Source organism: Stegodyphus dumicola, chromosome 8 (genome assembly GCF_044657685.1).
Source record: "Stegodyphus dumicola isolate Sdum_Otavi_A_Nest chromosome 8, ASM4465768v1".
Classification (NCBI taxonomy): domain Eukaryota; kingdom Metazoa; phylum Arthropoda; class Arachnida; order Araneae; family Eresidae; genus Stegodyphus; species Stegodyphus dumicola.
This window is the reverse complement of record NC_140775.1, coordinates 2,312,439-2,332,657: the sequence shown is the minus strand read 5'-3', so window position 1 is coordinate 2,332,657 and position 20,219 is coordinate 2,312,439. Positions and strand designations below refer to the sequence as shown.

Genomic DNA, 20,219 nt, shown 5'->3' with positions numbered 1-20,219 from the left:
AGAAACTAAAGACAAGATTCTAACTACGAGGCTCTCTAAAATAACTAACTCACCGCGTTTTACAATACCGCTGCTAATTCAGCAGACTTGAAGCTCACTGGAACGATTTCCACTACTTCCCGCCAAGCACATAGGCCGCAACGCGGGGTTCTTCAATTCTCGCTAACTACCTCCGCGCTCGCTAAGTAAGAAAATCTCACACCGAACTTGTTTCCTTCCTATTTAAATCAGAATACTTCCGCTGATAATTTGAATCCTTGCGCGTTCTACTCAAATTTACATATTCTGGCATTGGCAGTTCCAGGGGAAAGTAAGGCTTGACAGGAAAGATAGTTTAAACTTAAAATAAATGTTAGTTAAAATAAATATAAACCCTACATTTGCCGCTGCCAGAATTTGGAAAACTTGGAAGCAGGTCCTACAAACGACCTGTTGTAAGTTTATCTAATTCTGAACTAACTGGCGAGAACCTCGTTTACACAAAAAAAATATCTTATATAACCATTTGTATACTAAAATTCTGTTGATCGTTACAAAGCTTTCTTCTTACAGCAACTTTTCCTGGACTTCATCAATCAATCTTGGTCTTTCCTTCCAGCATCTGGAAGGAATAAGTATCAGTATCTTTCTACATACATTATAATTTACACTTTCTTGACACAATAAATTTTTGTTTTTAACGATTCGTTTTTCTTAGTTATTGCTTACTTCACATTCATTCAATTTTTCAAGCATTAATTTAACTTTACCCTGGCTCTCCACCGTGTGTGGTGTCAAACGGGAATATTCGTGTTTTAGTCTTACAACACTTCCCCTAACCACCATGATTTGTTAGAATTCAACGACCAAATAGACACACCTTACTCGACATTCTACAACTCAATGAGCTACTTTAATAGTCTTAAAAATTCAAATGTAGGTGGAGAACCCTACAAAACACATTCATTCTAACTTCCCCCTCATTCATCTTTAAACATGCAGGCTTTCGCTCTAAAGCATGACTTTACAGTTTAATACTTAAATTTTGACTTCATTGCTTTTAAGCATTCACTTTTAGCATCTACAATTTTATGCTTCTAGACTAAATTCTACTTTTACATAACCTTCAAGTATTTACATACATTTACAAAATTTTAATACATATGCTTTTTACAATTTACCATAAAATGAATAAGAGAAAATAAATTTTTACTTTACTCATTCTTCGCCAAGCTGGCGGCACTGAAACTAAAATTCTTATTAATACAAGAATACCAAGTTATTTTTATCTTCGGCCAAATTTTGGCTTTAACATAACAGAATTAGTCTTTCGACCAACAGAAAATGCTTGTTTTTAGCTTTTACACTTAAAGAAAATAATACTTTTGCCTTAGCTAAATAAAGTAAAACAAAACTAAGTCTCAACCGAGACATATTGACTTTCGTCAAAACATAGAACTTCGTACTTATGCATAACATTTCGGAACAAAATAGAGAAAAAAAATTTATAGAAGGTTTTAACTTATCTTTGAGTTTTCGATGCTTGAAACTCCGTCATCCGTTTTTGGCAAAATTGATCCCAAGTTAGAGGTTTCATGGATGTCAATCTTCTCCTTATTGATCTCCGAGTGTCGTCCACGTTGCTTTTTCTTTTGCGTCCTCTACATGCTGGCCTCTTGACGGAGTAATCGTCTGGTTGTTGGCCTTTCCGTTTCTGCCTGGGACGGCTGGTCTTGACGTCCTCCGGTCTGGAGTCCTTCTTGAATTTCTTCTGTTCCTCGTATTTTTGTGCCTCCTGCTGGCGTTTCAGGTTCCGGAATGGCGGCCTTGCTGGCACCTGACTCTGTGGCCGTGTGCGCGTTCTCCTTGATGTGTAATTTCTCCTGCTATCCTTTGTAGGTGGTGTTTTTCTCTTTACCACGGTTTCTTTACCCGGTTCATCTGTATTTTTGTTTTTCTTAAACGCCGGAGTTTGAAAATAATTTTTTCTTTTTGATACCGACGTCCGGGTTGTAGAAGTGCTAGGTCTCTCTTCAGTTCTCTGTTTCTTGGGTGGTGGAATAGTTGTTGTAGTCTCTGATTCTTCTACTTCGTTGAGACTTGAGTCCTGCAAGAAACTTTTAAGGATTTCAAAATCATTTGGATTATAGTATTTTTTCACCTGGTCGGGACTTGCTTTACAGATTTCCCCTCTCTCGTTTTTAAGATATAAGACTACTCCTTTGATTTCCTGAATTACATAGGGGCCTTCAAACTTTGGAGCTAGCTTTGCCATAAAATTGTCTGGGGCACTTGATAAAGAAAATTTCCGCTTCAATACTTTATCCCCAACTTTAAAATCTGCTTCACGGCGTTTTCTATCAAAATATAACTTTTGTCTATTTCTTGCCGTATCCGAGGTTTTAAGCGCCTGATCAATCAACTTTTGCACATCTTGTTGTTTAAACTCCTGCTTTCTTTGTTGCACAAAGAATAATTTATCTAAAGGCGTAATTAATTTTCGGCCTAAGAATAATTCTGCTGGAGTTTTTCCCGTAGTATCATGATGTGCCGTTCTTAAAGCATAAGCTAATTCATTTATGTAGCCATCCCAGCGCTTGTGATGTGTGCTCACGTAACTGCGAATTATTTTTACTATGTTTTTATTAACTCTTTCTGCTATGTTAGCCTGTGGTCTATACGGAACCATTTTGATATGGCGTATGCCAAGTCCATTGCATATGTTTTCAAATATTTGACTAATGAATTGTTTTCCGTTATCGCTAATGACTTTTATCGGTGCACCGTATTTTAAAATGTATCTGTGTAAGAATGCATCTGCGACTGTTTTGGCTGACGCGCGTTTAAGTGGATCAATTTCTATCCATTTTGAAAAATGATTTACTATTACTAAAAGAAAACGATTTTTATTTAACTCGCTCTGGGGTAAGGGACCAAGAAGATCTATGCCTAAAATTTCATTCGGAAATGTAGCGCGAATGCTATTTAAGTACCCGGCCGGGCTGTAATTAATATCATTTATTAACTGACATTGATTGCAGGATCTGACATACGCCGTTACTATTTTGTATAATTGCGGGAAATATACCGCCTCGCGTACCCTTTTTATAGTCTTTCTGACCCCGAGGTGGCCCGCTGTTTTTTCTTCGTGCAACTCCTTCAAAATGCTTAATCGAAGCGAGGCTGGGATGACTGGCTTATACTCAAGATTTTCGTTTGTTGTTTTCGTATAAAATAATAAATTATCTATTATTTCATAGTTTTTTGCTCTATTTCTTATCGCATCGATATCTGTGTGCTCGAAGCTTTCGGGGTCTTTCAAATAAGCATAGATATTTCCAAATTCAGGATCAGCTTTCAGTTCAGTAATGACCGTATCTCTAGAATCTAAAATTTTTGAAGTCAACACAGCGCATTTAAGTTCATTTCCTTCGTCGTCCAGTTTTATACGAGAAAGTGCGTCAGCTACATTGTTTTCCTTACCCGGTTTATATTTTATTGTGATATTATATTCTTGGAGTTTTAAAGCCCATCTTATTAACCTGGGCGTTAGGTTTTTTCCCGAGTAAAGTCTACCAACAGCCGCATGATCCGAAAAGACTGTTACTGGCGATTTGCCGAAATAAACTCGAAATTTGTGTACAGCCATTAATACGGCTAATGTTTCTCTTTCTGTAGCTGTATAATTCCTTTGTGTCTGATTCAATGTTTTACTAAAAAATGCCAGCGGATGGTTATTTTACATAAGAACCGCCCCCACCGCATAGTCTGACGCATCTGCTGCAATTTCCAGGTTTTCGTCCCCCTCAGGGAATTTTAAAACAGGGGCATTAATAAACAGGGGCTTCTTTTAATCTTTCAAAAGATGTGTTAGCTTCCGCTGTCCACGTAAATTTACTCTTTTTTCTTTTGATTACTAAGAGTAATTCAACAATATTAGCGAAATCTTTTATGAAAGATCGATAGTAAGAACATAACCCAAGGAAAGATGAAAGTTTCTTGGCGGTATTGGGCGGTGGGAAATTCTTAATAGCTTTTATTTTTGAATCTTGCGTTTCAATACCCTTTTGCGAAATTTTATAACCGAGATATTTAAGTTCTTTAGTAGCGAACTTGCATTTTGAGGCGTTAATTGTAAGACCGGCCTCTTTTAATAATTTAAAAACTTGTTCGAGGTCATTAATGTGTTGTTCCAACGTACTACTCGTTATAATTATATCATCTAGATAAATTAAAGTTGATTTTCCTAGGACAGGCTTTAGAACAATGTCCATAGCTCTCTGGAATGTTGATGGGGCCCCACACAACCCAAAGACCATGCGTAAAAATGCATAAGTGACCGATTTTGTTATAAACGCGGTTTTATGTATATCTTCGGGTCTAATAGCTATTTGATAGTAGCCAGACGTTAAGTCCAAAGTAGACATATATCTTGTCGATTTGATCTGTCTAATGATCTCGTCTATAACCGGCAAAGGGTAAACTGGAAATTTAGTAATACTATTTAGTTTTCTGTAATCAATAGCAAACCTCCAAGCCCTTTTATCCGAAGGAGGAAACTCGTTCTTTTTCCTACATAGTACGACTGGACTCGCGTACTCACTATTTATGGGCGTTATTATTTTATTCTTTAACATCTCCTGAATATGTTCTTCGATGATTAGGTCTTTTTGTTTATCATAACGATACGGTTTAGTCCTACAATGTTTTTCGGCATTTAATTGAATCTTGTGAGTCACGATTTGGCAGTTTCCTGGTTTTTCTGAAAACAAATGAGAAAAATTACTCACCACTTGCTGTATTGCTTTACTTTCCTGGTCATTCAGATGGCTAAGGTCCAATTCAGGTGTCTCCACAGGTTCCACCACCCTCTCGTCCATCTCCAACACCACGGAACTATCTTGAAAATTTAATTTGGCCCTCGCGGCCCTTAAAAAGTCCATACCTAAAATAAGAGAGTGTTGTAGGTCTTTCACCACAAAAATTAATACTTTGAGATTTTCCTCTTTTACCTGTAAGTTTAATGATAATTTCCCGATGCAGTGACATGTTTTTCCTTGCGCCGCTATAATTTCCGTATTTCTGGGTTTACATAGTCGTATCCTATAAAAATTCTTTTTGAAGAACTTTTCACTCATAAAATTTCCTTCTGCTCCTGTATCGATGAGGGCTTCTACTGGTACATCGCCAACCAGGACTTGTATAATTGGTAGCTGTGAGTTTTTTACGATGACCGTGTTTAAATGTCTATTTGAGGGTTTTTTTAAAACTTCCGGGGTCTGGACCCTCCCTTTCACAGGCCCCTCTAGTCGTTTAAAGCTTTCCTTTCAATCTGTGTCTTCTGGGTACGCGGATGTTTATTTTCAAATTTTCTTTTTGGGCCTTGACCTTCGAGTTTCGATGCGTTAGCTTGATAGTTCTTTCCCCCATACGAGCGATTTCCATTTCTGGTTTCCTCCTTCCTTCGGGTACTTTGAGAATATGTTTCCCCTCTCGCTCTTTCCGCTATTCTGCGATTTTGAAACTTCACCGCCAATTCGAAAAGTTCCTGCAATGTGGTTGGGTTTCTAATTTCAAAGTAGTCTTGGACAGCGGGTAACAATCTTGGTAATATTATTTCAATTATCTCCGCATCGGGTTTTTTCCCATACAGCATATCCGTTAGCTTGATTTTTCGTAAAATAAAGTCCGTCAATTCTGCTGTATCCCGTTGATAGAAACTATATAGTTCGGCTTCCAGCCGTGCGCGATCTTTCACTATGGGGAAGGCCTTTACTAACGATTTTTTGAAATTTTCAAATGTATACGTCGGGCTTCCAAATTCACCTAGAAGAAATTTGCCTATATTTTTCCACCATAGCGCGGCCTGTCCTCTTAGTGCTGATGTGGCGATGGCAACTTTTTGTCTTTCAGGCACAGGGTAGAGCTGAAAGTGGTTTTCTAGACCTTCGAGAAATACCGCCACCGAATTTTTTCCATCGAAATAGACGTTTGGCTTGATTGATGCTCTCAAAGTCTGGGCCAGGTATCCAAATCCTTCTAACTGAGTTGTCATTTCTTGGTGTTGTCCAGCGGCTTCCATCCAGTTTTCGGCCATTTCAGTTCGATAAGTGTTCGGGCGCCAATACAACGTTGCGCGTCTCCAACTTGCACGCAACCAAGAGGTGACTGTGAAAACTTGTATAAAAGATAGAGCCTTGTGAAGGGTTTAAGTCCCTTTTTATTCAACGTAATAAATTACAATTGCGTTCTCTTGACGCTTACAGACGGTGCCAACTCGGCAGTCAAATAAAAATAATAACCTGAAAAGAAACTAAAGACAAGATTCTAACTACGAGGCTCTCTAAAATAACTAACTCACCGCGTTTTACAATACCGCTGCTAATTCAGCAGACTTGAAGCTCACTGGAACGATTTCCACTACTTCCCGCCAAGCACATAGGCCGCAACGCGGGGTTCTTCAATTCTCGCTAACTACCTCCGCGCTCGCTAAGTAAGAAAATCTCACACCGAACTTGTTTCCTTCCTATTTAAATCAGAATACTTCCGCTGATAATTTGAATCCTTGCGCGTTCTACTCAAATTTACATATTCTGGCATTGGCAGTTCCAGGGGAAAGTAAGGCTGGACAGGAAAGATAGTTTAAACTTAAAATAAATGTTAGTTAAAATAAATATAAACCCTACAAGTAACAGCGGTGATCAACGATTGTAAGAAAAAGCACTAAACGACCCCGACCTCCGAGAGGAAAAAATACCCGCGCTTTTCACCCACACCCTGTGATACTTCTTAAATAATTTGAAGTAAACTTCAATGATGGAACACAGCAGTAACTTTTATTTTACACTCAAAAAATGGCGATATACAAACACGAGAAGAAAAGGTATAAAAACGTATTTAAAAAAAATAATTACATGCTTTGTGCGAGAAAATGCATTCGGCTCTCAAGCCTGCGTTTCAATGTTGCCAGTAACCTGTACATTATTTATTATTCATCTATTTCAAATGCACGAGAGATTAATAACAATATTAAAGCTGTTACAACCGCTACGACCTCCGAGAGGGAAAAATACCCACGTTTTTTTACCCACATCCTTTCAATTAAACTGACCCATCTTGGCTCTCGGCCAAACTGCTCTCGGTAGTGTGGTTAGACAGTATTTGTTTCACTTCATCGCGATTGTTGAACTGCTTGCCTTTGAAAAACTGTTTTAAGTGTGCAAACAGATAAAAATTTTTTGAAACTACATTCGAATTGTAAAGGGTAGGAGGCAATTATTTCGAAGCCCATTCGCGTAAGATGTAAAGCGAGTGACGGACAATATAAAGGCATCATTGTCTTGGAGGAACAGAACGCTTTAATTATAATTACCACACTAAGGCGTTTTCCTTTGAACATTATACACCTCTTTGGAAACCTGGAAATAGTAATCATTATTAATTGTGACATCACATAACGAAATGTTGTCACTTTTGTCCCAAATGAATGTTGTCACTTTTATTCTAAAAAATATTGGTCATAACTTTGCCTATACACTCACTTGCTCAAAATGTTTAGGAGGTGGTGAATCCGAAAGCTCGGCTGCTTTAATGCATGTTTCGGTTCCAGGATGGAATGACGCACATTTCGTCCAAGGTGACACTACAATCCAAAACAATCTGGCTTTCCGAAAGTTCCAAATTTATATTATTCTTTGCCGGTCGAAGGCCATAGTTACTCGCTATTGAATATGCATTAAATTTTTAGAATTAATTTAAAATAATGATTATATAACGATTAGAGTTGGGGACTTTCTAGCTAACTGAATACCTGTACCACATACTCATCTTCAAATATTACCTAAACTGTGGTGGCGCGTTATGATTCTTAGCCTGAATTGACTGTGGGAGCAACACGCACAATGATGTAAAATATTAATTTTATTTTCCCCACTATTTGTGAGTTAAAATAATACAAACATAATATCTAAGTCTCTTCACTTTCAGCAACTGTCTGGAACGTATAAAAATTTAACTGGCTATAGTGCATGTAGTGCATTTTTAATTATGGCAAAGCACACTAGGCTATCTGCCTAAGGGGAGGGGTGCCTTCGTGTAGGACTTTCTAAGGGAAACTGGCTCGTATACACGTTACACATGGTGAAAACCACGAAAACACCCATGCAGCCAGCCCGTTCGCAGGATTCGAACCTCAGACCGAACTACCAGTGTTCAGCGACTTTACCGCTCGGCCGCTGGTGGGCCTCTTTAACTGGCTATAATACTAGTACTCAGAACTATATATAACATTTGGTTCGGGTAACCTGTTCTAAATTCAAATCACTCAGCAAACCGGCTTAATCTAATAACGGATTACAAGGCAAGACAAGTCTACAGTTTACGTCAAAGCATGCGATTAAGCTTCTTCCTCCCAATATAAAGCACGCCACTTACCAATAAATTCTGCATAAACATCTGAGCAAGTATGTGACGAAACTGGCATAAAGGAAAAGAGAGAGAGAGAAATATGCATTTGGCGGTACATTCTCTGATAGTTTCCAAGGATTAGGCTTTCCAGGTGCTAGTGTTCAAAGAAAACGACTGCAGAGGGTTCTGGGCCATCTCGGCCGAGGTCGTCTTTATCTAAGGCCATCTTCTGCCGTTTGAACCTTTCAAAAATTTTTTTATTCCCGCTAAAGGGCTTCTGAACAGGTGCTTCAAATGCTCTGTAAATTATACTCCCTTTTACGCCTTAAATCAGAAGAAATTTCTTGAAAATATGCTGTTCTACGTAGGGGAGTCAACTGAAAACCATAAAAGTAGAAATAAAAATCCGCATATGGCGCCAGTAAGCTGTAAGTTGGCATGCCTGTTTGCGATAGTATGCCGGATGTCTCCTAGGTGGCAGCAGCCGGCAGATGCACAAAAACCGGCGCAACAACAGTTCCAAAATGGCAGCCCCACTAGCCACATGCTCCAGCGAGGAGCAGCGTTCTGTGATTCGGTTTTTGCGAAGTGAAGGTGGGAAACCGATTGACATTTTTAGGCGAATGAAAGTTCAGTATGGAGATGCGTGTTTGTTACAGGCACAAATCTATGAATGGTGCCGGAAATTTGCAAATAGTGTTACGTCCGTGGCCGATGCTGCACGCCCCGGCCAGGCTCGGCGCGTAGTGACTCCAGAGACCATTTCAGCCGTTGAAGCCATCGTTTTGGAAAACCGCCGTGTGACAATAGACAAAATTGCAGCATGTGTACACATGAGTCATGGATCGGCACATCATATTGTGCATGATGTTCTCCAGTTTCATAAGGTGTCTGCAAGATGGGTGCCCCGACAACTGACGCCTGAACTGAAACAGCGACGTGTTGATGCGTGCGAAGACCTTTTGTGGCGTGCTGAACGTGACGGTAATGCCCTCCTGTCACGAATCGTCACTGGTGACGAAACATGGGTGCATTACCATCAGTCTGAAACAAAGCGAGCGAGCAAGGAGTGGCGCCACTCCTCATCACCGAAACCCAAAAAGTTTCGGACACAGCCGTCTGCAGGGAAGGTTATGCTGACCCTCTTTTGGGACGAAAAGGGCATGATCTTGGAACACTACACGCCACGAGGAACCTCTGTGACGAGTGCTACGTACTCGGACCTCCTAAAAAATCATCTCCGGCCTGCCATCAAAACGAAACAACCTGGATTGCTGTCAGCCGGTGTGCTGCTGCAACACGACAATGCATGGCCCCATATGGCGCGTGCAACGGTTGCGACCATCACAGACCTGAAATTTGAATACCTCCCACATTCCCCTTACTCGCCAGACTTCGCACCGAGCGATTTCCATCTGTTTGGTCTGCTCAAAGAAGCAATGGGGGGGGCAGGAAGTTCCACTCCGATGAAGAGGTACGCAACGCGGTGCACGAGTGGTTGCGCCGTCGCCCAAAAGACTTTTTTCTGCAGGCATTCAGGCTCTTCCGAAGCGCTGGCGGACTTGCATTGAACGAGGAGGGGACTATGTTGAAAAGTGATTTACTTCTGTACCCTGTGTGACCAATAAATAATATTTAAAAAAATAATTATGGTTTTCATTTGACTCCCCCTCGTACGTTTCCAATCATAGGTCTTCACACCATCTTGTTTAATGAGTTGCCTACATCAAGGCTGTGTCCAATGCATTCTATTTCAACCGCATGTTAGAAATAATTCAAACATGCGCATCAAAATAAATTTGCATTAGTATTAAGACAAATAAATACTTTATTTACAGCTATAAAATGTTTACAGAAATATAAAGTTAGAATCAAAAGAATTCGAAACGCATCCATTTTTTATCCGAAAATGTTCTAATAAAACTCAGCTGACGTTGCCAAACAAGCATTTCATAATTATCGAATTATAGCGCTGTTGAGCATTATTGTTTTGGTCATTTCTCAACACACACCATTCTTACGCTGCACTAATAGGAAACATTTTCTTGTAAGCTTACTTACTTATCCTTGTGTAAGCTCTGAAAAAACGAGATCTGTATGTAGGAGATTGTTATAGAAGTTTAATTTACAGTGGCCTAAGAAGGAAATTCAGTGCTTTAAGTGATATTGGGTACTATGAGCAGTATGCCAGTGTGATTCTATGCTACTTCTAACAAACCATTCGTTGACAGGAAGTACACATTTAAAGCTTAAACTTGAAAAATAAAAATAACAAGAACCTTATCAGAAATGCAATTTTTATTTTAAAATAAAAACTGACATTTTCTCTGATTGTTTGGAAATTTCTGTACCTACATAAACTTTTATATAGCTCTTATTGTACTTAACCGTCGGAATAGAATTCGTTCATCTGTTCGCTGTCTGTCGCTTTAAAATGACACTATTAATATGTCTTCGCACTTACCGTGTCACATACTAAAGTACCAAAAATATTTTAATTACTCATACACGTAACACAGTCCATTTTACTCTCCGTTCTGTATTTTTTCCCAAGGACAAAACATCAATTACTACGCCATTTTCAAATTGCACAGTTATTCAGTTACCATTTTTTAGTAAATTTTCACTAATTGGTTTCCAAAACCATTCTGTTTCCACAGCTGATTCCCACGAAAAATGTCAACCAGATATTAGACAAAGCCATCACTTCAATTTCTTCATGCTTTCCTTTCCCGTATGCACTCTAGTCAGTAACCTAAGCGTTCTAAAGTGCGAGTTCCTTTTTGAAGGGGGAAAAAAAGTTAATTCTGTTCTTCGAAACGTTGTCTTTTCGTGTAATTCGTTAATTATGACACTCATCGAGTAAGCTCAGAAACAAATTTGTCGTTGCAAACTGAGAAGGTTTAAAATGCTATTGGGTTTCTGATTTTCTTATTCTATAAGGAAGTGGAATCCACATCCATTCAGAATAGAAAAGACAAAAGGAAACAACCTAAAGATAAATGAAATATTTCTCTCTTTTTTAGTACATTAAAATTTGAATTCAATTGGAAAAATCTTAAATTATAATTCAAATATTTACCGCCCCTTCCGAACTGCATTCTAAAGTGAGGTGGAAAAAATAAGTGCTTCTCGGTGATGAAATTACAATCGCAGGTGGGGAGGGTTGGCAACAGCCTTGAAGTACCTGTTTTAAAGTAAAAGACTGGTCCGGAGACGATATGTATGAATGTTTGAGTATACTATGATCGCATTAAATTCAAATGCTGATTCTAACAGATAATTTAATTCATACTTAAATATTTCAGGTAGAGGAAATGGTTGAAGATTTAAAAAATTCTTTGATAGAAAAGATTGAAAAGTCTCAATGGATGGATGGAAAAACGAAAGAAAGAGCTATCAAAAAAGTATGCACTAAGCAATTATTTAACATGTACCCATCTTAAGATATTGACATGGAGAATTTTTACAGCTAAACGTAAAGCTGTAATGAAATATGGCTACAAAATTTAATTACCGCATTGATTCAATCATAACCCGCCGCTGATAGTAATCTGACAACAGGAAATCGAAAGCGAAAATAAAAAAATTTAAAAAAAAGTGTTTATCGTATCAACCGTATTAATAATTCAGCTTTCAAGCCGAAGAATATTTTTGAACTACAGAAAAATTTAAAAAGAAAAGGTTATTTTGCAATCTGGTAAATAAAGTATATGGTTGCATTCCACAGAGAAATGATGAACAGTATATTAAATTTAAAATTTCATATTTTCCTTTCAAAATAAAAGTCACGTCCCCGAGCGTATTAGCTAAGATGATAATGAACACGCAGGAGCTAATTACAGCTGCAGCTAGGCAAAATGATCGGGAATCTCTGAGCCTGGCGATGTGATTTTATTGTAGTAATGTGGCCGTCGAATGACGCTCCTCCTGTGCAGCGGTTAGTGACGCTGAATACCTTACTTATGAACCCAGGTTCGAATCTCCTAGAAGGCATGCATGTTCGTAAGCTTATAGTGCATCAAGACCCCACTCTAAATACACGGCGAGCGGAAAGTTCTCTCGAGAGGTTGCTGGCAGGGAAAGAGGGCTGGGAAGCGCTCAGACTGCCTTCGGTGGTTGTTTTCTCTCAAAAGGGGCCGATGTTTAACATTTAACAACTCCTAGCGATACAGGCACAAGCGTTGGCCATGGCCTGGACCTGTTGCCGTCGACTGGTTCCTACAGCAAAAAACCCGAAAAGGAAGCTTCCTGAAAGCACTTGCTGTAGCACTGGATGCGGCAATATGGATAATTATTATGAAATGGTCAAAATGGCCAGACCTTTTGAAATAACTAAGCTAGCCTAATTGCTGCTATTGTATATTATTTTTCAGTTTAAAGATATGATTTACCAGTGGCGTTATCTCATTTTTCCTAGCCATAATATTGTTAAAAGAATGCGATGAAATATGTAGCCATATTTCTAATTCACCTTGTACTTTGACAATTATCAAAACAAAAATCTGTTATAAGAAAGGGTATCAAACTCAAGGTTTTACGACAGGATGATATTGTAACTTTTCCGCTGATTTGATTCACAATCCCGTAAAAGCCAGCTAAACCGGAACTATAAAATTAACTATGGCTGAAGTGGTAAGCCCAGAAGCTAATCCTATTTTTCATCACGCACTTTGTCATAATCTAAAATAATAAAATGCAAATATGTATTTATAACGTAAACAAATTTTCGCATTAAATCTGCTTGCAAAAGTAATTCGCTGGGAAATCTCTGCCTCTGAGATGAGTTTTAAAGGGCACAGGTTATTCATTGGTGAATTATTTCAATTAAAATTTGAGTTGTGGTGAAAGATTTCACTGAAAATGAATGTATTACTAAAAACAAAAACATCAAAATTTTCATTAAAACTAAAACAATTCTATAAAATCTTACCAGACTTCTCAAGAGACTTTTTACGATTCTCTGACGAATAATGAAAACGCCCCCTCAAACGCCCAATTAAAAATCGGAAAAGGAGAATCGCCGCATTAAGCTAGTTTCAGTCTTGCTATAAAAACTTTTCCCCCTTCCAACCCTTTCATATAATTATACAGGCATATTGCTTTCGACTGTGATTTAAATAAAAATATAAGTCAATAGTAGGGATTCTAAAGTTCATTTCATTCGAAACATATTAAAAATTATTTTATTATTGATAAAAATTATGCTTGCAGCTTTTTAATTCCTTTCGTCAGCAAGCTTGATTGTATGTTACCTGAATACAAGTTTTTCGAAACCGTTCAGCTCCAGATGGTTCAGATAAAATGGGTTCTACTGAAGCAAATTCGTTTATAAAATATGTAATGAACAAAAGCCATCTGCCTAGATGGTATAGCGATTAGAGACGCTGACTGCCGTACCGATGGACTCGGTTCGCATCGCAGAGAAGGTATGAATGTTTGTCAATGTAAAAGGATGGCCCACGGGTGATGCGCAGTTTAAGGAGAAAGTTAAGCCGCGTGCGCTTGTGACGTGAGTCGTTAGTGCTACAAGAAAAGTATTTTTAAGAAGCAAACTGACAGTGGTAATTAAAAATATTTAATATGCACGTAAGCTTAACTGGAATTAAAAATAAGTAAAAGTTTATTTATTTATTTTTATTTTGAATTATTTAATTTTTTTATTTTTGTGCGAGTGTGTATACGCAAATCTATTACGACAGTTCAATTTTTCGTATATACACTCTTTTTCAAAAACATCGAAGCACCAAGAAGGACTTTTGCGATCGTGAAGAAATTTGGTATGCAAAAACATCTTGATCGAATATGCAAATGAACAAAGTTTCAAGGCAAATGAACAGGAATTGCGATCATAGAGCGCATTTCTAGTGCGCAATTCGTAAAGTATAAAGTCAGTAGCTAAGGCAGAAAATGTTTTTTTTTTTTTTGTTGTTGTTGTTGTTGTTGCTGTGCCATTGTAATTCCGTAAAGAAGCAACTAAAGATGTCATTACAACGATATCGAAGACCTTACAGACAACTGAACGCCTTCGAACGTTCTAAGGTTGCGTGAAGCTGGGTGGTCATACCAAGCAATAGACCGCCACATGTAGCGTACAGACACTGTTGTGCAAAGATGTTGGCAGCAATGTTTGCTACAAGGAAATTGCCGACGAAATGAAGGCTCTGGGAGGCCAAAGATCACAAATACGAAGCAAGATAGGATGATTGTTCGCCAGGCTCGAACCGCCCCAACGGTATCATTGTCGACTATTCAACGCATTACAGCCACGTCTATATCTCCCGTACCGTCCACCATATCCCGCCGTTTGTCTAAGGCCGGGTTACGCTCACAGAGGCCTTTAAGACGCTTGCCTTTGACCGCACAACATCGGCGGAGTCGTCTGGAGTGGTGTTGCAGCCGATCATCATGGCTGCCATCAGACTGGCATCGCATAGTGTTCAGCGATCAATCCCGCTTCACTCTTGAAGCAGATGACCACCGTGTTCGTATCTTGAGCAGACGGTGTCAGCGATCCCCATTAGCCTTTTCTTTACAAAGGCATAAAGCCATAACCCCTGGTGTGATGGTGTGGGGCGCTATTTGTTATGACAGCAGGGCATCTTTAGTCATCCTACGTACATCTTTAACAGCTCAACGATATGTTGATACCATCCTGCGGCCGGTAGCATTGCCCTTCATGGCACGTCATCCTTGGGTCATTTTCCAACAAGATAATGCCATACCACATACCGCGTGCATATCTCTGGACTGTCTCCGTGCGGCTAACACTCTTCCTTAGCCAAAAAGGTTACCCGACCTTTTACCAATCGAGCATGTCTGGAACATGGTAGGCCACCGGATTCGGGCACCACAAAATAAGTCAGATCTGGGGCGACAACTTATGAATGCCTGGCAGAATGTGTCGCAGGATGACATTAGGAACCTCTACCACTCCTTGCCTCGACGAATTCAAGCATGCATTGTTGCCAGGGGCGGTTCGCCCAGCTACTAATTTGAACACTCAGTGGGTGATTTTTGAGCCCTGAACAGGTACTATGACCTTGATTTTTAATTATTTTATTATCTGTGTATGAGTTATACACATATTCACTTTCATCAAAAACAACCACTTCCTTCATGGTGCTTCGATTTTTTTTTGCAAAAGATTGTAGAAGGAAGAATAAGGTGTAAATATCGAAGACCCATTGCCTCCATAATTTAATTTATTTGATTTGCGGTAGTAGCAAGCGCGGTAGGTTAATTTATTTGATTTGCGGATAATTTAATTGATTTGCGGTAGCAAGCTCAGTTTCTTACTATACCGTGTGGAAAATGGTAAATAGTTCTGTAACATTCTGCTAGTGACGTATAATCGTTTTCCAAGTATTTGCGCTGCAAAAGAGTAGATAATTTCAGTACTAAAAATTCGAGAATATGTTCTCTTTGTATTTACAAATCATTACATACGGGATTTAAAAGCAAATTGCGTGACTTAACGTTAAAAGGTCACTGAAAGCTGATTCTGTTCCCACTTTACATCATCCATCACCATCATGAGAAAGTAATTTCCGAGAAGAAGTAAGTTATGTGTATTGTATTCAGCTGAATACAATATAGAAGTTCTGGTGATTCATTAAACTGTATACTGAAAAGGGTAAGATAAAGCAGGAGACACGTTTGAGAAATAAAGAAACGAGCTTTTGCTAAATTTGGCTTCATATTTTTCAAAAAAAAAAAAAAAACTGCAGAATACGAATCAGATAGACTGCGCAAACCAGTATACGTCCAATGAACACATGTAAATAAACGGATCATGTGAAAATTGTACAAAAAAAAAGGGAAGGAGAGAGAAAGAAATTAAGTACGTTGTTACAGTCAACTTAAAGTGAAGGAAAAAATATTATGCTGAACTTGTTGTAAAAAATTACGTATCTTTAGGAAAATGAGGAAGAAAAAATTAGCAAGTAAGCGCATAATGACGTTAAAAATTTCAGGAACGATTTTTTCAGGTAAAAAAATATGTTTACTTATGTCAAATTAAAAAAATATTAAGAGAAATGCAAATGACTTTCGTAAATTTGCAAAACTGAGAGCAATGTCTAGGAGGTGTTACAAGTGACTTAGACAAAAATTATAGGAATAAAATAGTTAAGGGCATTATTTCGAGGTACAACAAGAATAGTTTTAAGTAATCTGACAGAAATACAGTAATTAAAAATATTTAATAAGCATACAGGCTTAGCTGTAATAAAAAAAAACAAGAAAAAGTTTTTAATTTTGAATTAATTAATTTATTTATTTGTGTGTGTACACAAATCTATTGTGAGATTTCAATTCTTTGGCCATAGAAGGAAGAACAACGTATAAACATCGAAAACCACATACTGCATAAAGTATTTTCTGGCTTCTTTCCACATGCCTTCGTGGTGTAACTGAAAGCACCCTCCATGCTTATCCGGAGTTCGAATTCCGGCGACGGAAATCTTAATTTCTTCAATTTCCTGATATCAAAAATTCTAAGACTGTACAAGGGGGCCTCAACTGACAAATGGTGGATGATAATTCGTCGCCACTAGGATTTGACGATTCAGTATTCTAATCCCCAGTCGCCCTTTAAAATGCGATGTATACAAGTATTTTCTCCCTCTTTTCCGTATGCTTGGTGGTGTAACTGGGAGCACGCTCAACGCGTATCTGGGAGGTCCAGATTTCGAATCCCGGCCAGGGCATTCCGCTGATTTAACCTAATGATTCTACAATAATAAAAAATCATCTTAGGATAAACGTTATTCACAAATCTAAACAGTGCATAAGCATCATAAGTGTGCTTTTAAATAATAATGCGCCATAAATAAATTCATGCATTCAAAAATTATGCGTAGAAAGTCTAAAATAATGTGCAAAAAAATTTGAAAGGTTTAAGATTTTAAATTACGTCTAAAGGGGCGTTTTTTTAACGTTTTGTGTGTTAGTTTTATTTATTAAATATCATGTTCTACGTACTCAAACCATAACATTCAGTTCAACAGCAATATCGCAAAATAATTTTAAAATGGGCATATCTTTAGAATTTCCGATACAGAGTCTTGCGCGCTGAAGATAAAAATGTTTTTTTCCGTAGAGTGTTGCCATTTATCACTTTGAAATCGTTTAGTTTTTTAATCGAAAACTCGTTGAAGTTTTACAAAATATGAAATCGATAATAAAACAAATTTCAAATTCAAATTAGGGCTCCCACATGCCCATATTCTTTGGAAGATTACGTTACTCGAATTTTGATGGCTCTAGGTACCGTTGTTTTATCACAATGCGAGAAACATGCATACATTCCTGCAGATTCTTCATTATTTCATTTCTTTAAATGTAATACAGGGCGATAATATTTGGTGGCAACAATTTGAAAAGTGATTCACCGTTTATAGTTTTCAACCCAAAATGCCAAAACGAAATTAACAGTCCTTCAGGGAAATTGCCCCTTTGGACTAAAAACGAGTATTTAACTATATAGCGACTTTACTATAAAAACACGCAATTAACAAATTCGGTGAAATTTTATATTCATTAAATATGAACTTGATGATTCAAATTCTTTTAGATCTATATTTCGTTGAGCTGTGTAATTTAAACTGAAAATCATGATCATGTGTGTGAAATCTCATGAATGAATTTTCTCACGAAATGTCGAAGTTAATTTATTAAAACAATACATGTGCAAACAAAAGAAAAAACGCAAAATACTTTTTATGTTATTATCACAGTTTCTATATTTCTATTTTCAAACTTTCTATTTAATAAATTTATTTACATTAAGTGCATACGATACGATGCAAAAATAATGAAAAATAAAGTGCTTTCTACAATGCAGTACATTTTCAGTGTTTAGTCTCCTTAATAAACTGAAATATCATTTTTCTCATTCTAATTCTTTCATTTAAGAAAAGAAGGTAATGTTGACAGTTATTTCGGGATGAGCTTAAAATAAACATCTGCATTAAAAAAAGTACTTAATTGGAAAGTATGCATACTCCGTCTTCAAAAAGAAGGTATTTGAGTCGCGTGGTCACATGTCAGTTCTTCAAATACAGTGAAAGGTAATTTTTGGCATTGTTAGCTCATTTTTGGGTAGGAAATTATAATTTAAAACTGATGATAAAGTTTATAATCATTAATAAATGCTATAATTGTAATCAAAAGAATCGTTTGTAGAAAAGTACGGTGTCCAAGCATCATCTGCTTTTTGCATTCCTAATCTGGTAGCTTCTACTTACTGAATGGCTAGCTGGTGTTCTAGAGGGAAGTATGCGTGGGCCCATCCTTTTCAATCTCTACACTCATGACATCCTTCAGGATCCCAGGATTCAGCTCGCTCTTTTTGCGAACGATACTGCCATCTTGACTCAAGCAGCCGACTACAGATACGTTAGAACCCTCCTTCAAAGCCTACTTCTTACTCTTGAAGACTGGTATACCAAATGGCGCATTGCTGTCAACACGCAAATATTTGCCGCAAATATCATCCGTAAAGGAAATTCCAATAAAGCTATGGATGCCCTCCTTGTGTTTGGCGAACCATGAGAATGGACTAGAAACACTTACCTGTCTTGGAGTAAATCTCGTCAGAAAGCTCACTTTCAAAAATCATTCGGAGAAAGTTCATGAAAAATTTAATTATACTATTTGCAATACGTTCTCTTTTCTTGGATGCCCCAGCCAGCTCTCCATCAAAATCGAGGTTATATTGTACAAGTGTGTTCTTTGCCCTGCTCTCCTCTATGCATTTTCTATTTGAGGCCGAACTGCTAAATAGCTACAGGTTCTTAAAAACATGATCACCAGCTACAGGTTCTTAAAAACATGACTCCCTTGGTTGATCAAGGGGGCCCGAATACGAAGGGGGCGGAATGATCGTTGACCCCCTTGGTATATCAGGAGCTCTGTCATCCACCGTGACTATAAAATTCCAATATATCCATGACTATATTAGAAACAACGCCATTAAGTTATATTTTTCACTCAAACACCATCGAAATCCAATTATCTAGAATCAGGACTTCAATAAAAATTAGTAAAATAACTTCAGGTCTTACAAAATAAATTTCTTAAAATTTTTATCAACGCTCCTTGGCTTACGCAAAATAGTATCATCCGTCATAATTTGAAAATTTCTACAATAAAAGAGCGACTAATGGCACAATCCACAAGTATTTTCAAGCCATGCAAGCTTATGGTCACACGCAAATCAATTAATTAATTTATACAAGATAAACGACAAAGGTTTTTACAAGCTTTTACATCTATAAATACAGGGTGTCTATAATTAAAGAACCCTATTTCAAAGAAGCTGCCTACAAGCGAAACCAGTAACCAGAAAAATAAGGAATTTAAATTCTTACTTTTATATGTATAATATTAATTTAATTTATTGCGTTTTTAGTTTAATATGTATGTAATATATGCTTATGTTAACCAAATAAGCAAATATTAGTAATAAAATTTTCAATTTTATAAAATAAACCCATCTTTTTCATCCAATATCTTACCAGCGCAACTTACTCTGTGACTGACGAATATACTCGTCATGTCTCGATTCTGGCGACACAAAACGGTGTGCATGTTTAAACGAGGGTGCCACAGTTAAATGGTTAAGAAGGTTTTTAACATTCATTGGACCTCTTAGAATCCCCTTCAATGTTCGAAATTTTCGTAGAGCAGCTACTGCGGAATTACTGTTTTTTCAAAACAGTTTTACTAACAAGCACTTTGAAAACATTATAAGATATTTCTCTCACATTCTTAGCGTGCCTTCGTGGTTTAGTGATCAGCACACTGGGCCGGTATTCCACAGGTCCGTG

The 20,219-nt window shown here is 37.7% G+C and overlaps 1 protein-coding gene across 1 annotated transcript in view; it reads left to right on the top strand.

Annotated features, from left to right (window-relative positions):
- LOC118203870 (endothelin-converting enzyme homolog) overlaps positions 1–20,219 on the top strand; it is a 131,075-nt gene that overhangs the window by 67,944 nt on the left and 42,912 nt on the right. The window contains exon 11 of the mRNA XM_085821504.1: positions 11,694–11,792. Coding sequence (XP_085677630.1) covers positions 11,694–11,792 — 99 coding nt within the window. The remainder of the gene's footprint in view (positions 1–11,693; positions 11,793–20,219) is intronic.